The sequence below is a fragment of the Rhinoderma darwinii genome, chromosome 5 (assembly GCF_050947455.1).
Source record: "Rhinoderma darwinii isolate aRhiDar2 chromosome 5, aRhiDar2.hap1, whole genome shotgun sequence".
NCBI classification, from domain to species: Eukaryota; Metazoa; Chordata; class Amphibia; order Anura; family Rhinodermatidae; genus Rhinoderma; species Rhinoderma darwinii.
Genome location: NC_134691.1, coordinates 117,674,607 through 117,695,194, shown reverse-complemented (window position 1 = coordinate 117,695,194; position 20,588 = coordinate 117,674,607). Strand labels below are relative to the sequence as shown.

The 20,588-nt window shown below is 48.0% G+C and overlaps 1 protein-coding gene across 2 annotated transcripts in view; it reads right to left on the bottom strand.

Annotated features, from left to right (window-relative positions):
* Positions 1-5,572, bottom strand: part of CIDEA (cell death inducing DFFA like effector a) — a 46,300-nt gene extending 40,728 nt beyond the window's left edge. Inside the window, exon 1 of one of the 2 annotated variants that reach the window (XM_075826443.1) lies at positions 5,391-5,572. In XM_075826443.1, coding sequence (XP_075682558.1) covers positions 5,391-5,443 — 53 coding nt within the window. In that variant the 5' untranslated portion in view covers positions 5,444-5,572. Of the gene's footprint in view, positions 1-4,830; positions 5,254-5,390 lie in introns of those variants that run through there. The other variant, XM_075826445.1, reaches the window with a different exon arrangement.
* Between the last annotated feature and the right edge of the window lie 15,016 nt (positions 5,573-20,588).

Here is a 20,588-nt window from a genome sequence, read left to right as displayed (position 1 = left end):
GCAGGCCATGTGACATGGTCACATGGCATGCAACGTCATCCAGAGAGGCCGGACTGAAGAAAAAGCAGGGTACTCTGGATAAGCACAATTTTATTGATTTTTTTTCTTACTTGCGATTTTTGCGCCGCATCGCTGTGATTCCCCCACAAATATCGCAACACACTGCTTTGTTGCGGGTTTAAGCACCCCATTGAATTCAATGGGTAAACTCGCAGCAGAACAGTTGCATATCCACAGAATTAATGGACGTGCTGCGGTGGAGTCAGTTTATGTGCGGATATTTACCCCAGTGTGGGGACGAGATTTCTTAAAATCTCACCCACACTGCGGCTACTGTAATACGCTGCAGATTTTTTGCAATTAATCAGTTGCGGAAAATCAAGTGTTTACGTTGTGTGTGTTCCTACCCTGAGGGTATGTGCACACGACCTCTTTTCAGACGTAATGGAGGCGTTTTACGCCTCGAATTACGCCGGAAAAGACGGATCCAATACGTCGGCAAACATCTGCCCATTGCTTGCAAAGGGTCTTACGATGTTCTGTGCAGACGAGCTGTCATTTTACGCGTCGCTGTCAAATGACGGCGCATAGAATTACGCCCGCGGCAAAGAAGTGCAGGACACTTCTTGGGACGTAATTGGAGCAGTTTTTCATTGACTCCAATGAAAGCCAGCTCCAATTACGTCCGTAAAAGACGCCGCAAAAAACGCGTGCACTTGTAAAAACGTCTGAAATTCAGGAGCCGTTTTCTCCTGAAAACAGCTCCATAATTTCAGACGTATTTGGCGTTGCCGTGTGCACATACCATAAAGGTAAAGCTTCACTATTTGAAGTCAGTTTTTCTTGTCATTTTTGAAGTCTCTGGTGGTCTAGGGTAGTAAAATGGTGAATTATAAATTCCCCGGTGGTCTAAGACAGCGAAGGAGTCTATGGTAAATATCAGATTGCTACCAGGGGTCCCGTCCCCAGATGGCTCCTTGGAGCTAGAGGCAATGGACAATTACTTTGTTTGCTACCCCTAAAACCAGCCCTGAGGACATGGAATTAAACAAGATAATAAGAAAAATATTCACACACTTTTTTTTTTTTTTTACATTTATATTATTATTAGTAGGTGTTGGGAGAATGTAGACAAAATGAAAGTAGGCTATATAGCTTTTTTTTCTAGCTAGGTCACGTTGGCATTTTTGCCGCCTAGGTCAGGCATCATATTGTAGTGAACAGAATTTGAATAAATCCTGTTCTCACACAAACATTCTTTTAATAGAATTGGGTCAAGGAACCTTTCACGCTAACAAGGATTGAGGACATATAGCTAGTACTGTAATACAAGCTACTTCCCTAATGAGAGTGTAAGATTAAGGGCTTGTCCACACGTAATGGAATTACTGCGTATTTTCTGTCCGGAATTGCGGTTGGAAAATACACGCCAGAGTACAGTAGCAGCAAAGTGGGTGAGGCTTAAATCTCATCCATACGCTGCGTAAGATTTCCAAGAAGAAATTCACCTGCGGTGCATATTTTTCATACTGCAGCAAGCCAACTCCTGCTGCGGAAAGTGGACTGAATCGCTGAGTTTGAGAAAACATCACCATCTCCCGGCATAGAAATTTTTTTTTTTTTTTTAAAAACACAGCAAAATCCGCACTATTTTCTGCTGTAAGAAACGCAGCAAGTGGTGCGGTTTTTCTGCTAGCTTGTGCAGAATTGCTGCAGCGATTCCGTTGTGTGGACAAGCCCTTAAAGAGGGGCGTTCCCTATGATAGTTCAGATGTATTGATGATTGTCAAAATTTTTATTGGTCCATTTGTATCCCTATTTTGTTAAAGCATTTGTAATATAAAGATTTTGATGCATAAGCTTAGTTTACCAGAACAGTATGGAACATGAATGGACAGGGATAGTGTTTTAGCATTGCCTATATGGCGGCTTTCCATGTTAATCTGCATATTAAAAGGCGCAGTAGCCTCTTCATAGTTTACCAAGAAGCGCGCCGTACATTTGGAAGTCGCTGTGCCTGGTCACGTAGCTCAGTCCCATTCACTTGAATGGGACAGAGCTGCAAAGCAGTACCAGTTGCAGCCACTATGCCAAGTAAACAATGAAGAAGCCACATCCCCTTCAGTCAGCTGATCAATGGTGTTCCGGGAGTTGGACTGCCACCGATGTAATATTTATGACCTATCCCAAGTATAGGTCAATATCAAAGTCTCAGAAAACCCTTTTAAGTCAGAGGTACAGTATGAGCCCATAGTAAGCCTATTATATCTCATACAACCTTTTAAAGACATTTACATTATATGTCCTTTATAAATAGTAGAGATGGTTGCCCATTTGCGTTGCTTTCTCCATTAAAGTCTAGGAGAATTCTGAAGCAGCCAAGCAAGTGGATAATTGGATAATCCAGAAATTAAAGTGGGACACCCTTTTAGATAGGAAAGTCAATCAACCTGGTCTTCTGATATTCCATATAGATACATTAAGTATTCTTGACAGTTTACTACCACCTCTCCTTTTAGTCTCCTCCTGTATGTTGCCACATAAACCACAAATCTCCGATACGTGGAGATCCCAGGAGGTGCAGGCGACCAAATGAAATCACGACACTACATCACATCTGCTGGATTTAGGGTATGTTCACAAAGGTAGAATACGCTGCGTAAAAGTAGGGAATTCTGGCCAAAAAAACCTGCACCAAATGGTGATGCGTCCCTCTGACGTCCTGCAACCCGGCCTACTGGAATGAAGTTTCATCCTATGTGACCACTGTAGCCAGTAATTCGCTGCAGCAGTCACATGGGATGAAACGTCATCCCAGGAAGCCAGGCCGGACGCCGGAGTAGAGAGATCTTGGCAAGTATAGACTTTTTTTTCTGATTGCGATTTTTGGGTCGCAATCGCAGCTTTTTCACCGCAAACAATCGCACCATCTGCTATTTGTCGCAGGTTTTATCTCCTCATTGAATTCAATGGGGAAAACCCGCAACAGAAAACAAGTGATTCCACAGGATTAATTGACAAGCTGTGGATAGAAAAAAAACATAGTTGAATGAACGCCTTTTTCGGGCTGTTTTTTTTTTCTTTTATTAAGGTAACGCGTGGATAAGATTTGTTCAAATCTCAGCCACTTTGCTGCTACTGGATTATGCTGCAGATTTTCCACAATGAAATCCGTTGTGGAAAACCCAAAGTGTTTACACCACATGTAGACTTAGGGTATGTGCACACGAGAACTGGCTTTTACGTCTGAAATGACAGACTTTTCAGGAGAAAACAGCTGCCTCGTTTCAGACGTAAAAGCTCCTCCTCGCATTTTGCGAGGCATCTTTGACGCCCGTAATCTTGAGCTGTTCTTCATTGACTTCAATGAAAAACGGCTCAAATTACGTTTCAAAGAAGTGTCCTGCACTTCTTTGCCGAGGCAGTCATTCTACGCGTCGTCGTTTGACAGCTGTCAAACGACGACGTGTAAATGACAGGTCGTCCGCACAGTACGTCGGCAAACCCATTCAAATGAACGTGCAGATGTTTGCCGACGTATTGTAGCCGTATTTTCAGGCGTAAATCGAGGCATAATATGCCTCATTTACGCCTGAAAATAGGTCGTGTGAACCCAGCCTTACCCTTATGGCTGCAAACTGCAAGTGACTTTTCCAGCATAGATTTCAATATAAGCCATGTGATACAGCAAGTTATTTGCCACATTTCACCATTTTTGCCTTTAAGCGCCTTCGATTAGCAACCAAGTCGCAACCTAAAATAGCTGTGACAGTAAATTGCAGCCATTTTTTATGTTGTGATATCAGTCGCCGTGTAGCCCTAACCTAAACGGAAGATCTAATCAGCATGATCTTCTGATATGTTAAAGATACTAGTGACATATCAGAAGGACCCCCCCCCCCCCCGTCTCTGCTTGCCTTCTGCACTCGGCTTCTTAAAAATACGGTCACCGCCAAAAAAAAACCCTAGACTACAGTAATCTGTAAATAGCTTAAAATACTCCAATTTTTAGGTTTTCATTCAATCGCATTCCCCCGCTGTAAGTCCGCAAACAGATCATGCGCTGCATGCGGATCCATAGGGAGGACTTCAGAGCTCAGCGATGTAATGGAGGAATCCTAGAACTCGTCTTTAGCATGAAGTACACTGCCCATTTACAGGCTTAAACCCCATGCACACAACCGTATTGTCATCCATCCGTAAACACCGATCCATAGTAACCCGCAACTTATCCGTATACGGAACGGTATCCACAAATACGGACTGTAGTGCATCAGTATATACGGATCTAAAACCACAAACGATGTGCAATATCTGCAAACCTGGCATCTCCCAGCAACGCTTCCGTAATTATGGATGGCCATGGGTGCACATCAATAGCCGTTTGGAATTACGGAAGCGCATATAGACTTCTATGGGGTGTCCGTAAAAAAATGGAAAGCTGTCCGTAGCCCATAGAAATTAATGGGTCCGTAATTACAGATGAAAAAATAGGATCGGTCATGTGCATGGGGCCTTACGGGGGAGGGGGGGATCTTTTAAGCAGTTTACTGTAGTTTAGGGGAGTTTTCAGAGGTGAGGGTCTCTGCATTCGATAACGCCCCCCCCCCCATCAAGTACTGGCGTCTGCACCATCTTCTTACAGAAGAAGCATCCCTGCCAGGTGTGCAGCATCCATGAGGAAATGGGGCAGGTATACAAACCATACTTGCACTTTCCCCATCTCCAATTTGAGATAGGAGGGGGCCCATTTCACTTAAAAAAGCCTAGAACCAGCCCTGAGCCCTGCATAGCAGATAACTGATTAGATTTTTTCCCTCCAAGACTTACCTATAAACACTTACGCCAGTAATCTGTAGATCTTTATGCATTATAACATATATAGTCTAAGGTTTGTGTGTCCCCAGGGAATAAGTGGGTGTCTGATCGGGAGAAAGGTATGGTCTCAGGATGTAGAGATTTCTCCCAGGAGGACATAGTTTTGCAGACACCCCAGTTTCTCTCTTGTATACAGGTTAGAATAGATCGCGTGTATTTTGACATTACAATGATAGCAGTTGGCATGTCATTGTACAGGTCCACTGCATGCGAGCATACACCAGGGACGACCCCGAATTAAACACCGGTCAGGACAACACAAAACCCAACTTCCATTCAGCAACACTACCAAATGCACTGCCCATGGCACCGGGTGATAATCTGGGCACCAAACCAGCAGTCAGTCCCGGGTCACCGCTTATAACCTGTCATAAGAGCGATTCAGTTCTCCTGAGCCGGATCAGATCATGATGACCAGAGCGGTCTCCATCCATCCAATAATGGACGCCTGTAGTCACAAGTCCATACTACACCCTCCTAATAGGCCGCTCAGTACAACGCACGTATCTCACCGTATAAGAGCCTTAGGACATAAGGCATTGGCATATTCCAGGGCACTCTGCATCCTCCCGTGTGTACGTCTGCTCTGCTGCACTGCTGCGATCAATCAAGAGGAGGCAATAGGGTTAACCTTTCCCCTACTTCCAGCGCAGGAGACGTGGATCTCCTCCCCCTGCCCCGTCACTACATTGCACTCCTCCTGCACCACAGCTGATTCTACACAACCACTACGTTATTTATACATAGACAACAATGTGTAATGATTAGTATAGGACATCTAATAATAATAATAATAATAAGGAAAACGAGCAGTTGTCCATAGCAACCAGTCACTTTATAGCTTTCATGTTCTAACCAAATAAAAGCGCTAATCTGCCTGGGTGCTGTGGGTGACAGTTTTCTCTGCAATAACTTTATAAATCTCCCCATCATGTATGACATAAAATCACTATCTTTACATACATAGATATGCGTAATTGACTCCTTAGGGTGTGTTCACACGCTGTGTTCTCAGGCGTATTTCGGGGCGTTAAAAAAGCGGTAGCTGAACGCCTACAAACATAAGTACTGAATTCAATGGGAAAAATTGCATTTCGTTCAGACGGGGCATTTTTTTACGCCACCGTTTTAAAAAACGGCGCATAAAAATCCCCCCATAAAAAGAAATGCATGTCTCTTCAGCCGTTTTTGGAGCTGTTTTTCATTGTGTTAATAGAAAAACTGGTCCAAAAACGGTTCCAAAAAACGAATCAAAAAATGTTTGATGCTTTAAAAACGGCTGAAAATCAGATGTGGGTTTCCCTTGAAAACAGCTCCGTATTTTACAGTCGTGTTTACTTTAGCGTGTGAACACTGTAAGGGGGGCGCCAGCGGGTGTACGTGTGCCGTGGTCACTTCTCGGGATGCCAGCGGGTCAGGTGCCACTCACTTTCTGCATTGATCTCAATACTGGCTGCCCCGCGCCGTGGCCACCGCTCACTCTCCCTGTCCTGCATCCATAATGTCGAGACAGGCGTGATGACATCATTAAGGAAGCAAGACAGGGAGGAGACACCGCACAGACTATCTTCTTATGTGTTTCCTGGGCTGGTGGGAACACTGAGGAAACGTACTTCGCCACGGCGGCTCCAGCAGCACCACTGGGCAGTGAGAAGCCCAGCAGGTCAGTCACTGACTGTGGGCTTTAGTTGAATGGGGGTCTAAAAAGCGCTATAATGGCAAATGGGCAGAGGATTCAGTGCCACATTGGTGCCCATTTGCCACTTATTGCCCCTTTAGTGTCCTTCTGTTGAGTTATCCGATGTCACTGAACCCACCAGTCCCGCGGACCTGACAGATTCAGGTGTCAGCACAAGATACAGCTGCTCTGTATACAGGATACAAAGCAGCTGTATCGAAAAAGTAAAAATAATTTTTAATAAAAAGTATTTAGAAAGTTGCACAAAACACACTGATAGACATTTTTATTTAAAAAAACCCCACAAAAACGATTTCAAAGGTGTACGTTCCTGCGCTGGGGGCACCCGTCACCTCTGTTCTCTGTATACGGCAGGTCATCACGTTGATAGTACATCACCGCTGCAGCCTATTAATAGCCTCAGCTGCAGTCAGTAATAAGCTGCAGCGGTGATGAAGTCGACGTGATGTCACCGCTGCAGCTGCTCTGTGTACACACAGAGAACAGAGGTGACGGAAGCCCCCAGCGCAGGAACGTCGGGGAGGAGAGAGGTTAGATAGGGCTCCTCTCCTGCTGCCACATAAAAAGTTTAAACCAGGACAGCCCCTTTAATCTCTTAACACCATCTGTGTATGTATGGCGGATGTGCATTCCAAAAATATGGCGCGTGCCCTGTGGTGTTATATAGGACTTCAGGTAACAATACCACATTATCTGTACTCAGAGTTATCACTTTATGAGACAATTCCTTTAACTATTTTCCAACCATTCCAGAATATATGGGATAGTACAGAATTTTCACTAATGTGCTGTGTCACTATAATCTTTACACCTGTCTTGGCTGGAGCTATTCATATGTAGTAGATAAATCACGAACCAGCCCGTGACAAGGAGTAGATGGAGTATGCCGTTACCCAGAGCTCCATGTATTGGTTAAAAAATGGGGAAAAAACAAAAACAATGCTCTGCCTCTAAATTTCTTAGGGCTGTAATTCAACTTTTTAGGTCCCAGGGCTTACATGATAGGCTAAGGGTATGTTCACACAGCAGCGTCCATTACGGCTGAAATCACGGAGCTGTTTTCAGGAGAAAACAGCTCCTGAATTTCAGACGTAATGGCATGTTGCCGGCGTTTTTCGCTGCGTTCATTATAGTCGTAATTGGAGCTGTTTTCTATGGTGCCAATGGAAAACGGCTCCAATTACGTCCCAAGAAGTGACAGGCACTTCTTTGACGCGGGCGTCTTTTTTACGCGCCGTCTTTTGACAGCGGCGCGTAAAAAAAATGACCGTCGGCACAGAACATCGTAAAGCCCATTCAAATGAATGGGCAGATGTTTGCCGGCGCATTGGAGCCGTATTTTCGGACGTAATTCAAGGTTAAAACGCTCGAATTACGTCCGTAAATAGGGTGTGTGAACCAGGCCTTAGATACAGGGCCCCAGTAGACAGTATTTCACAAGATAGACTTAGATACAGGGCCCCAACAAACAGTATCACACATGGTAGGCTTAAATACAGAGCACCAGCAGAATATCCACAATATACTTTCCCAGTCAGCGCCCCTGAGTTTGGTCCTCTTCACCTCTGGGCGCAGCAGTGGGTCCTGATGCCATTCAGCATCAGAACGTTATCTATGCCTCGCTAGCGTGAATACAACATCCTGTTGCTGAAAAGCGTCAGGACCCACCCAGTAAAGAAGACCCAACTCAGAAGTGCTGACCGGGTAAATATATGAAGTATATGGAGGCCCTAATGCAGATGGCAACAGCAAGTGCAGGGCCCGGTGCCAACAACTGTGATATTAAAACTTGTTGGTTGTAGTTCACTAGGCAGCCACATTTGTAATGGCAGCTGTCATCACCATGGAATAAAATGTTTGGTGCCAACCACTGGGTGTAGAAGCATCTAGAAGAAGAACCAAGTATCAGAACATGGTGGCTGGTGGTCACAGGGCCTCTGAATAACAACCCTGCTGTCTGCAAATACTGAGGGATTGTGTGAGGCTCAGACTGGACAAGGAATTAATAGTCTGGAGACACAGCAGCCATAGAAACTTGTGAGTACAGAGTGTAATGGATTTGCCTGACACAGCTTCTTTGTCGACGCCCGTGGTTAATCAGCCTGCATCTGTGCCTAGGTCTGTTAGAGTGTCTCGATCTGCTACCACTCAGGCTGGGAGGCTGAGGAGTGGGAGAACCTATCACAGCCTGGCCAGATGGAGCTAGCTCCCGCCTTCTGTCTATTTATACCTTAATTTCCTGCTTCTCCTTTGCCTGTGATTCTGTCTGATTTCCTGGCTCTGCTGCTCCTGCTAATATTATTGACCTCTGCTTCAAATTGACCCTCGCTTTACTGACTACTCTCCTGCTCTGCATTTGGTACCTCGTACACTCCTGGTTTGACTCAGCTCGTTCACTACTCTTGTTGCTCACGGTGTTGCCGTGGGCAACTGCCCCATTTCCCTTAGCTTCTGTGTACCCTTGTCTGTTGGTCTGTCGTGCACTTATTGAGCGTAGGGACCGTCCCCAGTTGTACGCCGTCTCCTAGGATGGTCCGTGCAAGTAGGCAGGGACTGAGTAGCGGGTAGATTAGGGCTCATCTGTCTGTCTCCCTACCCCGTCATTACACAATCACAGGCCCAAATACCTTTTCTACCCTGGTCCCTGACACACTATGGACCCTCTTGAGGCCCTGGCTCAGCAAATGCAGGGTCTTTCCCTACAGGTCCAAGACCTGGCTCAGAGGTGCAACCAGCGTGATGCTACCCTGGTAGTGCCCCCCACCTCAACTCTAGAACCCTACCTCAAGTTGCCTGACCGGTTCTCAGGGGACCGGAAGACTTTTTTCTCCTTCCTGGAGAGTTTTAGGCTTTATTTCCGTTTAAGGCCCCACTCCTCAGGTTCTGAGAACCAGCGAGTGGGTATAATTATGTCCCGGCTCCAGGACGGCCCCCAGAAATGGGCCTTCTCCTTGGCTCCTGGCGCCCCTGAACTTTCGTCTGTTGATTTTTTTTTTTTCCGCTCTCGGGCTCATCTATGACAAGACTGCCTTTGCCGAGAGTCAGCTGGTGACCTTACGTCAGGGTAAGAGACCCATTGAGGAGTACTGTTCTGACTTTAGGAAGTGGTGTGTAGCTTCTCGGTGGAATGACCCTGCCCTGAGGTGTCAGTTTAGATTGGGTCTGTCGAACGCCCTGAAAGACCTGTTAGTTATCCCTCTTCGGACTCTCTAGATCAGGTTATGGCTTTAGCGGTACGTCTTGACCGACGTCTCAGGGAACGACGACTCAAACGTTTTTGTGCCTTTTCCTCTAACTCCCATATGATAGCTCCAGAGGTTCCGTTGCTTCGTTCTTCCACGGAAAACTCGGATGAACCTATGCAACAAGGGCCCTCCGTATCTCCGCAACAACGTAGAGAGTTCCGCAGGAAGAATGGTCTCTGCTCCTACTGTGGGGATGACAAGCATCAAGTGAACGACTGTCCTAGGCGTAAGAATAAGCAGCCGGAAAACTTCCGCGCCTAAGTGACCATCGGGGAGGTCGCTTGGGCGCACAGGTATTTCCCGTACAGGGGCGTAACTAGGAAAGACTGGGCCCCATAGCAAATTTTTGACTGGGGCCCCCCCTCCCCTGGGTGTCACACAACCCCCCCCTTGTAGATAGTGCCTTTTTTACAGCCCCCCCTGTAGATAACGCCATACAGCCCCCCCTGTAGATAACGCCATACATCCCCCTGTGTAGATAGCGCCATACAGCCCCCCTGTAGATAACGCCATACAGCCCCCTCTGTAGATAACGCCATACATCCCCCTCTGTAGATAACGCCATACATCCCCCCTGTAGATAACGCCATACATCCCCCTCTTTAGATAACGTCATACAGCCCCCCTGTAGATAACGCCATACAGCCCCCTTTGTAGATATCTACAGGGGGGACTTTTTGGCGTTATCTACAGAGGGGGCTGTATGGCGTCATCTACAGAGGGGGCTGTATGGCGTCATCTACAGAGGGGGCTGTATGGCGTCATCTACAGAGGGGTACTGTGGCGTTACCTACAGGGGGGGGGGTGTATGGCGTTACCTACAGGGGGGGGGGCTGTATGGCGTTACCTACAGGGGGGACTGTATGGCATTACAAACAGGGGGGACTGTATGGCGTTATCTACAGGGGGGACTGTATGGCGCTAACGCCATACAGCCCCCCCTGTAGGGTACGCCATACAGCTCCCCCCTGTAGGGTACGCCATACAGCCCCCCCTGTAGGGAACGCCATATAGCCCCCCACCTGTAGGGAACGCCATACAGCCCCCCCTGTAGGGAACGCCATACAGCCCCCCCTGCAGGAAACACCATACAGCCCCCCCCTGTAGGGAACGCCATACAGCGTCCCCAACCCCCCAAAAAAATGCGACCTACAGTGTGTGCTACAAATAACATGCATCCCTTATCCACAGGATAGGGGATACATGTGTGATCGCTGGCAGCGATAGGGAGAATGGGGGACTGAAAGTCCCCTGAAGTTCTCCATGACTAACCTCTGACTTCCGGGGTCTGCGCAGCTCAATAAAAATGAAAGGAGCGCGGGTCACGCATGCGCACAAGCGCGCTCGGCGCTCCATTCATTTCTACGGTGCTGCCGACACAGACCCCGGAAGTCCGAGGTTTGTGATGGAGAACTTCAGGGGACTTTCAGTCCCCCGTTCTCCTTATCGCTGCCAGCGATCACACATGTATCCCCTATCCTGTGGATAGGGGATACATGTCTTTTGTTTAATGGCAGAGCGGGGAGATACCTCCCTGCTCTGCCGTAGTCTTCAGTGGCGTCCCGCTGTAGCAGCCATAGCGGCTGCTAGCGGAGCCTCCGGCCATGGTGGGGGCCCGTGCCGGCGGGCGACACGGGCCCCCTCATGCCACGGGCCCCGTAGCAGCCGCTACGGCTGCTACGGCAGTAGTTACGCCACTGTTCCTGTAAATATGAAGCCTAATAAAGTCTTGCTTCCCGTTCAGGTCTCTTTTGGTGGTAGGTCTGCCACCGGTAGTGCCTTCGTGGACTCAGGGTCTTCTGCTAATATTATGTCTGTGGAATTTGCTATGTCTCTAGCTATGCCTTTAATTGATTTGCCTAAACCTGTCCCGGTAGTGGGTATCGAATCCACTCCACTTGCTAATGGTTATTTTACACAGCATACCCCTGTATTTGAACTCATGGTTGGCTCCATGCATTTGGAGCAGTGTTCTGTGTTGGTAATGCAGGGATTATGGTCCGATTTGGTTTTAGGCCTTCCTTGGTTGCAGATGCATAATCCCATGTTTAACTGGAATACTGGGGACCTGTTTTTCTATTAATTTGGTTTCTCTCGCTGAGGAGGTGAACACTCTACCTGAGTTTATTCAGGACTTCGCTGATGTTTTTTCTAAAAAAGCCTCAGAAGAGTTACCTCCTCATAGAGAGTAAGATTGCGCAATCGATTTGGTACCAGGAGCTAAGCTCCCTAAGGGTAGGATATTTAATCTCTCTTGTCCTGAACGTGAAGCCATGTGTAATGACGGGGGTAAGGAAACAGACAAGTGAGCCCTAATCTACCCGCCACTCAGTCCCTGCCTACTTGCAACGACCCGCCCTAGGCGACGGGGTACAACTGGGCGACAGTCCCTACACTCAATAAGTGCACGACAGACAAACAGACATGGGTACACAGAAGCAAGGAAAAAGGGGCAGTTGCCCACGGCAACACCGAGAGCAACAAGAGTGGTGAACGAGCCGAGTCAACCCAGGAGTGTACGAGGTACCAAACGCAGAGCAGGAGAGTAGTGAACAAGCCGAGTCAAACCAGGAGTGTACGAGGTACCAAACGCAGAGCAGGAGAGTAGTCAGTAAGCCAGGGTCAATATGAAGCAGGGTCAAATAGATCAAGAAGCTGCAGCAGGGCCAGGAAACCAAACGAGAAGAATCACAAGCAAGGAGGAACAGGAAAGGCAGGTATAAATAGACAGAGGGCGGGAGCTAGCTCCGTCTGGCCAGGCTATGATAGGCTCTCCCACTCCTAAGCCTGCCATCCTGAGTGGTGGAAGATGGAGTCAGTCTCCCAGACATAGAAGCAGGTGCAGACTGATTACCTATGGGCGTAGATACAGAAGCTGTGCCTGGCAGATCATTAACAGTACCCCCCCCTTTTATGAGGGGCCACCGGACCCTTTCTAGATGGACCTGGTTTATTGGGGAAACGAAGGTGGAACCTCCTGACCAATACCCCAGCGTGAACATCCCGGGCGGGTACCCAAGTCCTCGCCTCAGGCCCGTATCCTCTCCAATGGACCAGGTACTGGAGGGAGACTTGGCCCATCTTGCTGTCCACAATCTTGGCCACCTCGAATTCTACCCCCTCAGGGGTGAGAACGGGGACAGGAGGTTTCCTCGAGGGGGCCAAGGACGGAGAGCAGCGTTTAAGGAGGGAGGCATGAAACACGTCGTGTACTCGAAAAGATGGGGGCAACTCCAGTCGGAAGGAGACAGGATTGAGGACTTCAATGACCTTGTACGGCCCTATAAACCGGGGAGCAAACTTCTTGGATGGGACTTTAAGGCGCAAGTTCTTTGACGATAGCCACACCAGATCCCCGACCATAAACAAGGGGTTAGCAGAACGTCTTCTATCTGCCTGAGTTTTTTGTATGCTCTGGGATGCCTCTAGGTTCTTCTGAACCTGGGCCCAGACTGTGCACAGTTCCCGATGAACGACCTCTACCTCGGGATTGTTGGAACTACCAGGTGAAACGGAGGAGAACCGTGGATTAAACCCAAAATTACAGAAAAAGGGGGAGACCCCTGACGAGTTACTGACCCGGTTATTAAGGGAAAATTCGGCGAGGGGAATGAATGAGACCCAATCATATTGACAGTCAGAGATAAAACACCTTAAATATTGTTCTAGAGACTGATTAGTCCTCTCAGTTTGGCCATTAGTTTCAGGATGGAAGGCAGAGGAGAAGGACAGATCAATCTCCAACTTTTTACAGAAGGCTCTCCAAAACAAAGAAACAAATTGTACCCCTCTGTCAGAAACAATATTGGACAGGGACCCCATGGAGACGCAGGATATGTTTGACAAACAAGGTAGCTAACATCTTAGCATTGGGTAGTTTTTTGAGGGGCACATCTTACTGAAGCGGTCTACTACAACTCACACCACCGACTTGCCTTGAGATGGAGGCAAATCGGTGATAAAATCCATGGAGATATGGGTCCAAGGTCTCTGGGGAATGGGCAAAGAACATAGTAAGCCCGCTGGTCGGGACCTGGGAGTCTTGGACCTAGCACAAACCTCACAAGCGGCGACGTAGGCCTTAACGTCCTTAGGCAACCCAGGCAACCAATAGTTTCTGGCAATGAGGTGCTTGGTACCCAGGATGCCTGGACGACCAGATAGAGCGGAGTCATGATTTTCCCTAAGTACCCTTAGCCGGAATTGCAGGGGAACAAACAGCTTGTTCTCAGGAAGGTTCCCGGGAGCTGAACCTTGATCGTCAGCAATTTCAGAAACTAAATCAGAATCAATAGAGGAAATGATTATACCTGGAGGCAAAATACAAGCAGGATCTTCCTCCGAAGGAGGGCTGGCCATGAAGCTACGCGACAGTGCATCAGCCTCAATATTTTTAGACCCAGCCCTATAGGTAACCAAAAAGTTGAATCTGCTAAAAAATAACGCCCATCGAGCTTGTCTCGGGTTTAGCCTCTGGGCAGATTCTAGGAAAACCAGATTCTTGTGGTCGGTAAGGACCGTTACCTGGTGCCTAGCCCCCTCCAGGAAGTGGCGCCACTCTTCAAATGCCCATTTAATGGCTAAGAGTTCGCGGTTGCCAATATCATAGTTACTCTCAGTGGGCGAAAACTTCCTGGAGAAGTAGGCACAGGGACGGAGATGGGTGAGGGACCTGGTACCCTGGGACAAGACAGCCCCCACTCCCACCTCGGACGCGTCAACCTCCACGATAAATGGCTCCATTTGGTTGGGCTGAACCAACACCGGGGCCGAGATAAAGCACTTCTTAAGGACCTCAAAAGCCTGGACAGCCTCAGGAGGCCAGCGGAGAAGATCAGCACCCTTGCGAGTGAGATCCGTAAGAGGCTTAGCGATGACCGAGAAGTTAGCAATAAATCTCCTGTAATAATTAGCGAACCCCAAGAAGCACTGTAACGCCTTGAGGGAGGCAGGTTGGACCCATTCCGCCAAAGCCTGGACCTTGGCGGGGTCCATGCGGAATTCATGAGGAGTGAGGATTTGACCCAAAAATGGTATCTCCTGCACCCCAAACACACATTTTTCGGTCTTCGCAAACAGTTTGTTTTCCCGAAGGACCTGGAGCACCTTCCTGACATGCTCAATGTGGGAGGACCAGTCCTTGGAAAACACAAGTATGTCATCAAGGTACACTACAAGAAATACCCCCAGGTAATCTCTTAAAATCTCATTTATGAAATTCTGGAAGACCGCCGGAGCATTACACAACCCAAAGTTCATGACGAGGTATTCGAAATGACCTTCGGGCGTGTTAAACGCAGTCTTCCACTCATCCCCATCTTATATGCGGATAAGGTTATACGCCCCCCGGAGATCAAACTTAGAGAACCATTGGGCCCCCTGAACCTGATTAAAGAGATCAGGAATCAAAGGAAGAGGATACTGGTTCCTTACAGTGACCTTATTCAAGTTACGGTAGTCAATGCATGGCCTAAGAACACCATCCTTCTTCCCTACGAAGAAGAAGCCAGCACCTACCGGAGAAGTAGAGGGGCGAATGTAACCCTTGGCCAGGCATTCCTGGATATACTCTCTCATGGCTTCACGTTCGGGACAAGAGAGATTAAATATCCTACCCTTAGGGAGCTTAGCTCCTGGTACCAAATCGATAGCGCAATCGTATTCTCTATGAGGAGGTAACACTTCGGAGGCCTCCTTAGAGAAAACATCAGCGAAGTCCTGAACAAACTCAGGTAGCGTGTTCACCTCCTCAGGGGGAGAAATAGAATTAACAGAAAAACATGACGTCAAGCATTCATTACCCCATTTGGTAAGATCCCCAGTATTCCAGTCGAACGTGGGATTATGCAACTGCAACCAGGGAAGGCCTAAAACCAAATCGGACGATAATCCCTGCATCAACAGTACAGAGCACTGCTCCAAATGCATGGAGCCAACAAGGAGTTCAAAAACAGGGGTATGCTGTGTAAAATAACCATTAGCAAGAGGAGTGAAGTCGATACCCACTACCGGGACAGGTTTAGGCAAATCAATCAAAGGCAATAGCTAAAGACATAGCAAATTCCACAGACATGATATTAGCAGAAGTCCCTGAATCCACGAAGGCACTGCCGGTAGCAGACCTACCACCAAAAGAGACCTGAAAGGGAAGCAAGATTTTATTACGTTTCATATTTACGAGAAATACCTGTGCGCCCAAGTGACCTCCCCGATGATCACTTAGGCGCGGAAGTTTTCCGGCTGCTTATTCTTACGCCTAGGACAGTCGTTCACTTGATGCTTGTCATCCCCACAGTAGGAGCAGAGACCATTCTTCCTGCGGAACTCTCTACGTTGTTGCGGAGATACGGAGGGCCCTTGTTGCATAGGTTCATCCGAGTTTTCCGTGGAAGAACGAAGCAACGGAACCTCTGGAGCTATCATATGGGAGTTAGAGGAAAAGGCACAAAAACGTTTGAGTCGTCGTTCCCTGAGACGTCGGTCAAGACGTACCGCTAAAGCCATAACCTGATCTAGAGAGTCCGAAGAGGGATAACTAACAGGTCTTTCAGGGCGTTCGACAGACCCAATCTAAACTGACACCTTAAGGCAGGGTCATTCCACCGAGAAGCTACGCACCACTTCCTAAAGTCAGAACAGTACTCCTCAATGGGTCTCTTACCCTGACGTAAGGTCACCAGCTGACTCTCGGCAAAGGCAGTCTTGTCATAGATGAGCCCGAGAGCGGAAAAAAAAAAAATCAACAGACGAAAGTTCAGGGGCGCCAGGAGCCAAGGAGAAGGCCCATTTCTGGGGGCCGTCCTGGAGCCGGGACATAATTATACCCACTCGCTGGTTCTCAGAACCTGAGGAGTGGGGCCTTAAACGGAAATAAAGCCTAAAACTCTCCAGGAAGGAGAAAAAAGTCTTCCGGTCCCCTGAGAACCGGTCAGGCAACTTGAGGTAGGGTTCTAGAGTTGAGGTGGGGGGCACTACCAGGGTAGCATCACGCTGGTTGCACCTCTGAGCCAGGTCTTGGACCTGTAGGGAAAGACCCTGCATTTGCTGAGCCAGGGCCTCAAGAGGGTCCATAGTGTGCCAGGGACCAGGGTAGAAAAGGTATTTGGGCCTGTGATTGTGTAATGACGGGGTAGGGAGACAGACAGATGAGCCCTAATCTACCCGCTACTCAGTCCCTGCCTACTTGCACGGACCATCCTAGGAGAAATTTACGAGAAATACCTGTGCGCCCAAGTGACCTCCCCGATGATCACTTAGGCGCGGAAGTTTTCCGGCTGCTTATTCTTACGCCTAGGACAGGTGTTCACTTGATGCTTGTCATCTCCACAATAGAAGCAGAGACCATTCTTCCTGCGGAACTCCCTACGTTGTCAGGGGGAACCGGAGGCCCCGAGTTGCATAGGTATCTCCGAGTCTTCCGTGGAAGAGCGAAGCAACGGAACCTCGGGAGGCATCATGGGGGAGTCAGAGGGGAAAACACAAAAACGTTCAAGTTGTCGTTCCCTGAGACGTCGGTCAAGTCGTACCGCTAAAGCCATAACCTGGTCTAGGGAGTCAGAAGAGGGATAGCTAACTAGCAGATCTTTCAGGGCGTTCGACAGACCCAACCTAAACTGACACCTTAAGGCAGGGTCATTCCACCGAGAAGCTACGCACCACTTCCTAAAGTCAGAACAGTACTCCTCAACAGGTCTCTTACCCTGACGTAAGGTCACCAGCTGACTCTCGGCAAAGGCAGTCCTGTCAGTCTCGTCATAGATGAGTCCGAGAGCAGAAAATAAAAGATCAATGGAGGAAAGTTCAGGGGCGTCAGGAGCCAAGGAGAAGGCCCATTCTTGGGGCCCTTCCTGGAGCCGGGACATAATTATACCCACCCGCTGGCTCTCAGAACCTGAGGAGTGGGGCTTTAAGCGAAAATAGAGCCTACAACTCTCCCGAAAGGAGAGAAAAGTCTTCCGGTCCCCTGAGAACCGGTCAGGCAACTTGAGGTGGGGTTCAAGAGGTGAGGTGAGGGGCACTACCATGGTAGCACCAGGCTGGTTGACCCTCTGAGCCAGGGCCTGGACCTGTAGGGAGAGACCCTGCATTTGCTGAGCCAGGGTCTCACGGGGGTCCATAGTAGTGTGAGGGACCAGGGTAGACTAGGTATAAGGGCTTGTGATTATGTAATGATGGGGGTAGGAAAACAGACAAGTGAGCCCTAATCTACCCGCCACTCAGTCCCTGCCTACTTGCAACGACCCGCCCTAGGCGACGGGGTACAACTGGGCGACGGTCCCTACGCTCAATAAGTGCACGACAGACAAACAGACAAGGGTACACAGAAGCTAAGGGAAATGGGGCCGTTGCCCACGGCAACACCGTGAGCAACAAGAGTGGTGAACGAATCGAGTCAAGCCAGGAGTGTACGAGGTACCAAACGCAGAGCAGGAAAGTAGTGAACAAGCCGAGTCAAACCAGGAGTGTACGAGGTACCAAACGCAGAGCAGGAGAGTAGTAAGTAAGCCAGGGTCAATATGAAGCAGGATCAAATAGTTCAGAAGCTGCAGCAGGGCCAGGAAACCATACGAGAAGAATCACAAGCAAGGAGAAACACGAAAGGCAGGTATAAATAGACAGAGGGCGGGAGCTAGCTCCGTCTGGCCAGGCTGTGATAGGCTCTCCCACTCCTAAGCCTGCCATCCTGAGTGGTGAAAGATGGAGTCAGTCTCACAGACATAGAAGCAAGTGCAAACTGATTACCTATGGGCGTTGACACAGAAGCTGTGCCTGGCAGATCCTTTACACTGCTGATTAAAAATAAAATAAAAAGCATTTCATACGTACCCGGTCGTTATCTTGGTGACGAGTCCCTCTTCTTCCTCCAGTCCGACCTTCTTTCCTGACGCGGCAGCCTGTGATTGGCTGCAGAGGCCGCGGCAGCCTGTGATTGGATGCAGAGGCCGCGGCAGCCTGTGTCTGCTGCCATTAATGTAAAGCAGAAATAATGTAAAATGTGGAACACCTGTTCAGATAGCAAATAAAACAGAAGCCTTTGAAGTTGTCCATACCCTGTGAAGTTTAAAGAGGCTCTGTCACCAGATTTTGCAACCCCTATCTGCTATTGCAGCAGATAGGCGCTGCAATGTAGATTACAGTAACGTTTTTATTTTTTAAAAACAAGCATTTTTGGCCAAGTTATGGCCATTTTGTATTTATGAAAATGAGGCTTGCAAAAGTACAACTGGGCGTGTTGAAAAGTAAAAGTACAACTGGGCGTGTATTATGTGCGTACATCGGGGCGTGTTTACTACTTTTACTAGCTGGGCTTTCTGACGAGAAGTATCATCCACTTCTCTTCAGAACGCCCAGCTTCTGGCAGTGCAGACACAGCCGTGTTCTCGAGAGATCACGCTGTGACGTCACTTCCCCAGGTCCTGCATCGTGTCAGACGAGCGAGGACACATCGGCACCAGAGGCTACAGATGATTCTGCAGCAGCATCGGCGTTTGCAGGTAAATCGATGTAGCTACTTACCTGCAAACGCTGATGCTGTTGCAGAATCAACTGTAGCCTCTGGTGCCGATGTGGCCGACACGATGCAGGACCTGTGAGTGACGTCACAGATCTGCACTGCCAGAAGCTGGGCGTTGTGAAGAGAAGTGGATGATACTTCTCATCAGAACGCCCAGCTAGTAAAAGCAGTAAACACGCCCCGATGTACGCACGTAATACACGCCCAGTTGTACATTTACTTTTCAACACGCCCAGTTGTACTTTTGCAAGCCTCATTTGCATAAATACAAAAATGGCCATAACTTGGCCAAAAATGCTCGTTTTTTAAAAATAAAAACGTTACTGTAATCTACATTGCAGCGCCTATCTGCTGCAATAGCAGATAGGGGTTGCAAAATCTGGTGACAGAGCCTCTTTAATATCACAGATGTTTTTTTATATATGAGCATCTATGTTAATATACATATGCTTTTACATGTGTACAGTTGAAGACCTCTCTGGTGAAGTGGCAGACTTGTAGAGGGCACAGTTGTGGCAATAATTACAGACATAAATGTGGGCATGGTCTAGACTCGCTTGACAGCAGTTCCATATGATATCCCTGCAGTCCGAGCATTGTTTTCATTCTCGCACACTGCCATTTATCTAACGTTTAATATTTGGAGTCCTTAACCTATTTTATATTCGAACAAGGAGATTACAGAAGCCTGGTAGCTAAGAAAAAGGTATTTTTAAAGGATATGTCAACCTCTCCAACCATTATTTACAGCTTCAATCAACCTTGTGTGTTACAGACTACATACAGGCCTTGTTTGTAGTCTGATCATTGCAGTCATGTGTTACTCCACTCCCTCTGATCCTCTTCTTTCGAATATGCAGACAATAGAAGAGGGGGTAAATGGAAGGGAACAACAAATGGCAGCAGGACCAGAGTACACAAGGTTTGTTTGTTATCTGTAACCATGGAGACACAGGTTTAGGAGCTGTATACACAAACTGGCAAGGTATTTTAATCAATGCTTTTTGAAAAGTTGCTCAATATTCTATTTTAGTTGTAATGGAGCAATAAGAATGGTTGCAAGGGGCATACATATCCTGCACACGACCGTAAAAACTCCCGTTATTACGGGTCGTAATTACGACCCGTAATAACGGGCTCATAGACTTCTATTGGCCACGGGTACATTCCCGTTTTCTTATGGGAAGGTGCCCGTGCCGTTGAAAAAGATAGAACATATCCTATTTCAGGACGTAATAACGGCACGGGCAGC